At 55.0% G+C, this 9,618-nt stretch overlaps 1 protein-coding gene across 1 annotated transcript; it reads right to left on the reverse strand.

Annotated features, from left to right (window-relative positions):
• Window positions 1-2,342: 2,342 nt before the first annotated feature.
• LOC103583540 (zonadhesin-like) lies at window positions 2,343-8,782 on the reverse strand (the record flags this gene model as incomplete). Its single annotated transcript, XM_008564830.1, is given in 12 exon segments — window positions 2,343-2,552; window positions 2,673-2,781; window positions 3,860-4,000; window positions 4,479-4,617; window positions 4,717-4,916; window positions 5,367-5,506; window positions 5,700-5,857; window positions 6,098-6,294; window positions 6,508-6,637; window positions 7,252-7,499; window positions 7,899-8,040; window positions 8,571-8,782. Coding segments are annotated over 12 exon segments (1,979 nt in total), but the record flags the coding sequence as incomplete, so codon positions are not given.
• Window positions 8,783-9,618: the final 836 nt, after the last annotated feature.

Here is a 9,618-nt window from a genome sequence, read left to right on the forward strand (position 1 = left end):
GGGGGGGGGGGGGGGGGGGATGAGGCAGGGAAAGGGGCAGTGAGGTAGTGGTGGAAACCAGAGACAGACACCGGTGCTTGGAGGGGTTCTTAAATTATATTTTAAAAAACTTTTTTTGTATAAATAAAAGAAAGTGGGATGTATCCCAGCTCTGGGGGTGATGGGGACCTGGGCATGACTAGATTTCTGAGGAGAGTGGGGCCTGGGTGTGGAATGCTTTATGGCCGACTGATGGGGGTCAGAGGTCTGGAGGCAGCAGGGCTCTGGGGGGGCTGGGTGCTTGGTTCACAGCCCTAGGGTGTGTGTGAGGTGGTGGGGTGGGGGCCGTGGGAGATGAGTCATTGGCAGCTGCATCTAACGGCTCCAGCTGGCCTTGCCAAGAGCCTGGGGCACCTCCTGGGTGGGGCTGCCCTCCCCCCCCTTCCTTAGCCACGGTAGGGGGCTGTGAGGGTGTGAGGGAGGGGAGGCCTTGAGCTCACAATCCTGCCCTGAAAGGGAGGAGGGAGCACAGGCTGGGGCAGGGGGTCTAGAGACAGGTGTGGGCCAGATGTTGACAGTTGGGGTTGGTTTAGAGGCAATGGGGGAGAGTGTCGGCCTTGGCTGTGGGGTGAGGGAGTGGGGAGTGGCAGAGGGGGACCCCCCACATGCACACACAGACGGCTGGCTGGGCTGGGCTGGAGGACAATTCCTCCATTCAAGATGCTGCCCAGGCAGGTTCTCCCAGCCTCTTGGGAAGGGGAGGGAGAGCCACCTGAATGTCTTCCCCGCCACTCACTCCCTCCTTACCAAACTGGAAGACGAGGATGTGGTCAGTCCCCCACTCCAACTGCCCCATTTTCCTTCTGGTTCTTTCTTTCCTCCAGGTGTCTGCCCTCCCTCTGGGACACCTATGGGGCAGGCCTTAACAAGGTCCAGACTAGTTTAGCTGAAGCAGCCTTTTCCATTTCTGCCCTCACCCCCTGCTGTAGTGCCAGGACCCCAAATCACAGCCTCGGCCCCTCAGCCCAGGGAGCCTCGGGCAGCGATCCTGTCCCCAATTTCCTAGCTCTGCAGCCCTCTTCTGGAGTCTCTAATACTCTTGAGTTCTCTGTCCCCTCTCTCCCTTGGTGACTTATCGCCCATGTTTTGTACCCCCAAGAGGAGGTGGGAGGGACTCCGTCCTGCCAAGGAAGGAGGGGGTCCCTCCACAGGATGCCAGCCCAAGCCCACCTCCTTCTACCAACCAGACATCCAGGCTAGGTCAGTTGCCTTGGAGAGCTGGTGAGGGGAGAAGCAAAGGTTAAGGGAGCAGGACTGAGACAGGACAGGCAAAGAGTAAAGACCAAGTATAGGGAGCTCAGGTCAAAGCAGGTGGGTAGCAGGAGCCCTGGCAGCCCAGCCCAGTTCCAGGGGCTGCCCAGGGCCTTCCTGCCATGCTGGGCAGGTGGCCTGGCCAGGGGCATCCCTCCCTGCCCAGGACCCTTTCCTCACCACCTTTCACAAAGGTGGCTTCAGGGCTGCTCATCTCAGAGTGTAAGCACACAGTAGTAATACCTTTCTCAAACCCAGTGTCCTGCCTGCTTTGACATCCCTAAACCCAAGTTGCCTTCCCCTTGGGGTCCTGCATCCTGACCCACCCCCTGCCCAGTTGGCAGCTTTCCTTTCCTCCTCACAGCCCAAGCAGGATGTCCCAGCTCCTCCCAGAAGCAAGGACATGTCTGATGGGAGGCAGCAGCCGGTGGGGAGGGGGCGAGATATTTGCACCTTTGCCTCAGGCTGGGGTGAGTGGGTCGCTGGGGCTTGGGGGGAGGCCAGAAGTCAGCAAGCCTGCCCCAGACCTCACCCTCAGTGCGCAGAGTAACCCCTTGGCACTTTTGAGAAATGGGCGATTGCGGAGGGTGGAGGCCTCTAAGAGGGTCAAAGGCCCATTCACCCTTGGAATATCTACCCAGCGATTAATCTCATCATTGGAAACTCAGACTTCTCTGAATCACCTTCCACTTCCCTTGGTGGGGAGCTCAAAGCCATGTTCTTCCTCTAAGAACTAGGATTCCTGGGGTGAAGACTTTTTCTCAGAAAAAGTATCAGAAGCCTGGGGTCTGAGGCTACATCCCACTCTGCATCCCTCTTCCCTCCCCGTCCTTTCTGCCTCTCCCATGATGGTGGCCTCCCCAGGGCTTAATGGACCCCCCCATGTGGCTTCCTCTATGGGGCAAGCCCTTCATCGCCTCAGACCAGGATTCCTCTCCCCCCTGGGCATTTTGCATAGAACCGAGCCCTCGGCCCCTACACAGCTGTCTCATATTTCTCCCTGCAAGACTGTCCTCACAGACTCAACTTTGTCCACCGTAATCACATGGAAATTCTCAAAAATAAATAATTTTATTTTATCTCCTTATTTGAGGACAACTCAGGACTGAGCAACTCTGAAGGCATGTTCTGGAACAACATGAAGAGAAGGCAGGAAGCCCATGTCGGGGGCACACTCAACTTGGCCCTCGAGGTTCTGGGCTGTGGGGTGCTCCTCACCTGTGTCCTCCAGCCTGGCTCTATTCTGGCTCTGCACTTTCTCCCTAGGAGGTGGTGGGAAACAGACACGAGTCTGCATGTGGCCTTCCCTGTGTCCCTGGCCTGGCCCACTCTCCTGCTTACTCACCCCTGCCTGCCCCTCCTCACCCCCTCCCAGAACTCACATCTTCCTCCTCCTCTTCATCCTGTGAATGCACCCTCTGGTCGCTGCCAGCACTATGACTGTCATGGGCAACAGCATTCCCAACAGGATGGCCCCAAAGTTGGATGCTTCTGGGTGCAGGGAAGAGAAACAGGGACGTGGGATAGGAAGGGGTGGGGGGCCGAGGGGCAGGGGAGGAGACACTCCCTTTTGGTCCTGTGTTGCCACCCTGAAAGACTCATCCACCCACATCTCTGGGTGACTGGTTCTCTCTATAGGAGGCTGTCGTCCCCAGGGACTCCAAGCCTTCAGTGCTACCCCCAGCCTCCTTTTCGTTTCCAGACACAGCTCCCATAAGCTGTTTTAGGGGGATGTTCATCTAGCTGGGCCCCTAGCGTCCAGGGCGTCAACTCAGCCAGCATTTCTGAAAGAGGAGCCCTGGAGTCACTTCCATCCATGAGTCACCTGGGTACTTGGTGAAATGCAGATTTCCGGACCCACTCCAGACCTACTGAATCTGAATCTCTGGGGCTGAGTCCCGGAATGTACACGCTAACAAGCTACTCCCCGTCCCCAGTCTTAGGCCAGATGAAGTTGGAGAACCACTGGCCCAGAGGCCCAAGAGAATCATAGTTTTGGATAGGAAACACAATAAATGGTATTGGGGAGGCCTAGAGGGACCCAAGAGGAGGAGACAACAGCAGGAGTGAGGCACAGAGGTCACAGAAGTGGGCAGGCTAGGAGTCAAAAGAACACTCCAGAGTATGTGGCAGGGGGATGGGCATGGGGACTGAGTGAGGATCCTTGTCCTGCTAATCTCTAGGGATCATATTATAACATGATCCCTATTATATGCAATATGTATTATATCAATACATATAATACATTTGAATATATATTACAACATATACCACACTACTAATATATTCTCTATTATATCTATTAAAAGATACTATAATACAGGTAATTTTTTCTTTTTTTCGTAGCTGGCCAGTATGGGGATCTGAACCCTTGACCTTGGTGTTATAACACCATGTTCTAACCAACTGAGCCAACTGGCCAGCCTCTAGATACTATAATATGTAATATATAATACCTACAACATTTAACATTATAATATCTATAATAGATATTACATGTGTTATTATACATATAGAATAATTCTGAGGTGGTTATTGGTAGGGGACCGGCCTGGGATGCAGCTGTCACCTGGCTTTCTGACGGGCAGGACATCCCATGGCTCTGTGCAGAGGTGTCCCCCATAACCAAGTTCGCACTTGCAGTTGAAGCTGTCTCCTTGCTCCTGACACCGGCCATCATTCTTACAGGGGTTCTGTAGACAGGGGCTTTCTGCAAGGATGAAGGGATTGTGAGAGGGGGCCCTGGGAGGACACCCACAGCCTGGGAGAGGCGTGGCTGGGCGCTGGTAACTGAGGGGGGCAAACGGCAGCTATCTGAGACTGGCCAGGGGTCAGCTGGTGTGGCTCCAAATCCTGGCTCTACCCTCCTAGTCCTGGGCTTTGGGGAAATTGCATAACTTCTCTGAACTCCGTTTTTATTACCTATAAAATAGGGGTGCTATGCTTACCACCAAGTGCTGAACTAAGTACTAAAGGAGATCATGGGGAGCTGTTGCTAGAAAGGATCTGGCACAGTGCTGAGCTTAGTGCCTGGGTCCTTTTCCTTTGCCCCTCCCTAAAAAGGGAGGGAAAACTTCCTGACATGAATGTGGGAGAGTCCCAGGAAGGGGACAGAAGGGACAATCATCAGTCCAGGGACACCCCAAGGTGTGCAGGCAACTTGGAGCCAAACAGGGATCCAGGTCCACCTCGGAAGCAGCCCCGGGTGAGGTTCCCCAGAGTACAGGTTTCGCCGGTGCTGCAGCGGTGGGGCTCGCACAGCAGGATCCCCAAGCTGGTGCAGGTGCAGCGTTGAGAGCAATCTTCATTCACAAAACTGTCACCCAGCTGGGAAAGGGAGAAGGGCAGAGAGGAGAAGTTCTGGTTCCATGCTTGTCTGGCTCTCTTTGCCCCTCTGCTCCCTGGGCCTCCCACTCCCAGCCAGACCTGGTAGTAGATGCCGTTGCTGCTGCAGCCACAGTGGGCCAGGGGGAGGCTCTGGGCACCGCTGTAAATGTAGCCTGGGATACTGGCACAGCCTTCCATGCACGGGCCCTCACAGTCCCTGGGGGCCACCAGGTGGGCACAGGATGCTGGACAGGGCGTCATACAGCTCTGATACACAGTATTGGCTGGACATACCAAGGCTGCAGGGACAGAGTCACAGTCAAAAGCAGGCTGGGGCTGCAGCTGGCCAAACAGGTATAGGGAATAGGGGGCTGAAAGCTGTAAGAAGGGGCACAAGGTCGCCCAACAGAACGCAGAGCTGCTCATAGGCAGGGAAGCCAGAATGGATGGCCCAGCTTCATCTGGGGGTCTTTTTGTCTGGGACATTAGAGGGTGTGAAGGAACTGGATAAGCAAAGACGGTTATTGGCAAGAGGGAGGGGAATGGGGAGACCGGGGTGGGGGGAGGCTCCCAGGTGGGACAGAGGAGGGGCCGGCTTGGAAGGATGTGCTGAGTTGAAGGTGGTGAGAGTTGAAGGACGGAGGACTCAAGACAGGAAGCCCGAGACCAGGTCAGGGGTGGGAACAGAGTTAAGCAGAGGGGAGAATGGCAGAGGGGAACAGGGCCAGTTGTGGGGAAGGTGGCCTTACCGCAGCCAGTGTGGTCCCGCCAGCCAGCCACGGCAGCGCCCACCTCCTGGCAGATGATGGCGTACCCGCCTAGGACCCTGCAGCGCAGCTCCTCTTGCTCCTCAGGGTCCCGGGCAGCACACAGATCAAGTACACAGTGCCTGGGATAGAGGGGAGTGAGGGAGAGGACTGTCAGAGAGGGGGAGGGATGAAGACTGCAGAAGAGGGCCTGAAACCCCAAATAGAAAGACATCAGGGGGTGTCAAGGGAGGGTCACAGGAACTGAGGCCATAAGGAGAAAGAAGTGAATCCAACAGAGCCCGGCCAGAGCAGGCACCTGAGCCCATGACTCACTCCTGAAAGGGTGCTGGGGCCACAGCCTGGTGACAAGCAGCAAACGGGCCCTCAGGGTCCAGCAGCACCCTGCAGGCCTGTGTGCTGTTGATGAGCGCCAGCTGCTCCGGGCTGCATTCTGACACGTGGAAGCCCGACTCTCCTCCTCGTCCTTCTTCCTGCTCTTGTACATTTACAGCCCTGGAGCAGAGACAGCCGAGGGGCCACGTGGGACCTTGTTAAGGAGGAAGGATGGCAGCTGGGAAGGGAGGCTGAGGGTAGCACGTGGGCATGGCTGGGATGTCCATGGAGCAGGTGCCCCGTCGCAGTCAGTATGAGAGGAAATAAGAACACTGGGGCTGTCTCTCTGCACCCCCCGCTGTGTTCCTCCTCTGCCGAGGACAGACACCATGGCTCACCTCCCCCAAGCCACAGTCCTCTCACCTGACAGAGCGGATGAGGGCGTCTTCGGTCTTTGACTCCCAACTGTTGCCAAAGGTGTTGGGATTCCGGGTCAGGAGGCCGTTGGGCAGCATGAAGTCGTTCCTGCTGTTGTTGTCGTAGTTCCCGCACAGGCCGTGCACAAGGCCCTGGTACGTGCTGGGCAGGGAGATCACTACAGGAGGAAGGGGGTGTCCTGAAGTGAGACTCCCCACTCTTTGCTCACCACCTCTCCCCACTCCTCTTCCTCCGGGATTGCATTCCTCTCCAGAGCTGGGTGCCCCATCCCAGGCAGGGGGCCTCTTGCCATGATATGCCCATCTCTGGTGGGGTCTTCCCTCCCCCATCCCCAAAATGTCCCTTCCACTCTTCCCCTTCTCTCAGGTACCTGCACTGCTCCTTCCATCAAAGCTGATGGCCAGCTCAAAATCAGTGACCAAGAACAGCCGCTGGCTCTGCAGGGTCACCTGCAGGTGCTCGTTGGGCCTATAGGGGATGGCCATCCTCTGGTTGTTGACCTGGAGAAGGCAGACAGGGGCTGCAGGGCGTGCCGAATCAACGTGACCCTCTGCAGCTTTTTCCTGTGCCTGCCTTCGCCCACACATCTCCGTGCCAGTCTGTGCAGCCATTCAGTGGAACAAGACGCCCCAGTGGAGTTCGCTATCCCATGTGGCAGAGGCCTCCCTCAGGCCTACTCCTTTTGCATCCCAGACCTCTTCCTTGCAAAAAATTGGCAAAGTGGATGCCCTGGTCCTTCTTCAGTTCAGGCTCAACCTTTGCACCACACGCTCTGTCCTCCTCTTTGCTTCCCCTTGTCTCTCGCAGGCTTTTTTTTTTTTTTTTTTGTGGCTGGCCTGTACTGGGTTCTGAATCCTTGACCTTGGTGCTATAACACTGCATTCTAACCAACTGAGCTAGCCGGCCAGCCCTTTGCCATCTTTTTGCTCAATCCCACTGCCCTCCTCTGCCTCTCCCACAAAGTGAGCTTGGCACTAACTCTGACATCTATAGTTCACCTGCCCCTGTCAGGAACATCCCAGGGAATGGCAAGCCCAGGCTTCACCAACTCCAAGTGGTGTCACACGGCCCCGCCTCCCTCACCAGACCCACCAGGCCCTGGCCTGGCTCTTACCACAAGCCCCAGACCAGCCTGGAGCTGCACTTTATAGCCATAGACGGTGGTAATCACTTCGTGCAAGAAGACTGGGCTCACAGGCGGATTTAGCTTGTTGCGTCCCTCCACGAGCAGGCGTTCCAACCCACTGGGGAGCTCGTCCACGGTCTTTATCAGAATGTAGGTCATGCGGCCCTGGAATCGGTAGCTGAGGCCGTCAAATGTGCGGTAATGGGGGTCCCCAAAGACCAAGCAAGGTACCAAATCTGCCAAGAAGGGGAAATATTGAGAAGGGACTCTGCCCAGATAGAACAGTCCCCAGAATCCCTCCTCGACTCTAATGTCTCCCCTCCCTCTTAAGCCCAGGCTTCCTGGATACTTGAACTTCAACTTTCTCCCTCTCCTGATTAAAACCCTTAGAGGATTTCCCCATCCAGTCCCCTTTTTGCTCCTAAGGTAAGGGGTCCCGGAGAGGATTAGTAACTCACACAGGGCCACAGAGCTGGTGAGAGCCAGAATTAGAAGCCAGGCCTCCTGAGACTGCAGCTGCCCACCCCATGCCTCCTGCACTTGGCCCTTCTCTCATCACCGCTTCTCCAGGCTAAGCCCCTCCTTGGCGTGTTCCGGAGCACCCCACTGTCCACCTTCCCCAGTGGCTCCCTTACGGTTTGGTGCACAGTTGCTGTTGCCGTTACTGCTGAGCTGGCAATGGGACCCAGAGGGGCAGCGGAAGGCCTGGCACTGAATGGTGCCTCCTACACAGGTGCAGCTCTGGGTACAACCACTGGAGATCCAGGTCTTGCCGGCCTGTAGATGCCACAGGGAGAGGAAGTGAGTGAGGATGGAAGGGCTGGTTCCCCCTCCTCTCACCCCTCCAGCCTGAGCCCACTGTCTGAATGGCTTAAGTTTCAGAGCAATTTGGATCTCATGACCCTGTACCACCCCCGCCAAAGGCCTTGTGCTTGCTGTCTCATGCATGCTGTTGGGGAAGTACTACTGGACCCATTTTAGGTGAGGAAACAGAGGTAACAGAGATCACCCAACTGGTCAGTGGTATGTACAATCAGGATTCAAACCCATGTCAGCCTGCACTAAGGCCCTGCTCTTTCCACTACACCATGCCATGCCCTAGTGTTTGGATTCCTCAGATCCCACATCCAAGCCAAGCACCCCCAGCCCAGGCCTGGCTGGAGATAACCGTGCCACTCACACCAGCCTTCACAGCCCAGGGTTGGCCATAGAGACACGGGTGTCATGGGCTGAGAGAGGCTGAGGAAAGGAGAAGGTGCCATCCTCAAGGTGTGTTGCCCCCAATCCCACTTCCTGTGCCCACTCACAGGGATCAAGCTGCCCTGGTCATCCTTACAGCTGCATTGACTTCTGGGCACACACTTGTCCTCTTTCAGCACATAGCCGGGCTGACAAATGCAGCCCTCAGTGCAGGTGGAGGGGACTCTGGCACCCGTGCACTGTCCATTGAGGTCCCAGCAGGAAGGTGAGCATGAGGGAAGGCAGTTGGTGTAGATGCTGTGCGTGGGGCATTCCAGAGCTGTGGGGGTAGAGGAGAGTGGCATAAATAGAAGAGGCCATGAGGAGCAGGGACTGCAGACATCAGGCTAGGGGTGAATGAATGATCAACAAGGCTTGGGGCTTTTTCTTCCTTTCCTTAGTCATTCAGCGAACATTTACTGAGCCTGGGCTGTATGCCAGGCCATGAGGACAGAAAGGAATAGGAACGTCTCTCCCAAGGCAGTGTGGGAGACAGAGATCAGCCAGCACCTGCAGCATGACCTTGATGTGTACGGTCAGTGTGTAATGGTGTAATGGGGGCTCAGAGCAGGGAGATATTAATTCTGTCCGGGGAGCTGAAGAAAGGCCTTTCTGTGAAAGTAGCTGTGGACAAATAGACATGCACGCCATGTTCATGGACAGGAAGAGTCAGCAACATGGAGGTATCAGTTCTCCCTCAGATAATTCATACCTTTAATGTGATCCCAATAAAATACACCAACGGGGTTTTTTGTGTGTGTGTGCATGTGTTTTAATAGGACAAGATGATTTTAAAATTGCGATGAAGACATAAGCTAACTAGAAAAGCCAGGAAAACTCTAAAAAAGAGGAGTGAGGAGTCAATGTCCCAACCAAAAATTAAAACACATTTTAAACACTTGATGATCACAAAATTGAGTTTCTGCTACATGCAGATACAAATGGACCAATGGCACAAGTGAGAAAGTCCAAATATTTATGTGGGCATAAATACATACGGGAATTTAGTATGTGTTAAATTGTGGCATCTCAGTAGGGAAGGACAGACTGTAATAATGCTGGAACAACTGGCTAGCCTTCTGGAAAAACATAAAAACAAAGTTGATTCACAGCTCA

The sequence above is a fragment of the Galeopterus variegatus genome, unplaced genomic scaffold (assembly GCF_000696425.1).
Source record: "Galeopterus variegatus unplaced genomic scaffold, G_variegatus-3.0.2 Scaffold24063, whole genome shotgun sequence".
In the NCBI taxonomy this organism is placed as follows: domain Eukaryota; kingdom Metazoa; phylum Chordata; class Mammalia; order Dermoptera; family Cynocephalidae; genus Galeopterus; species Galeopterus variegatus.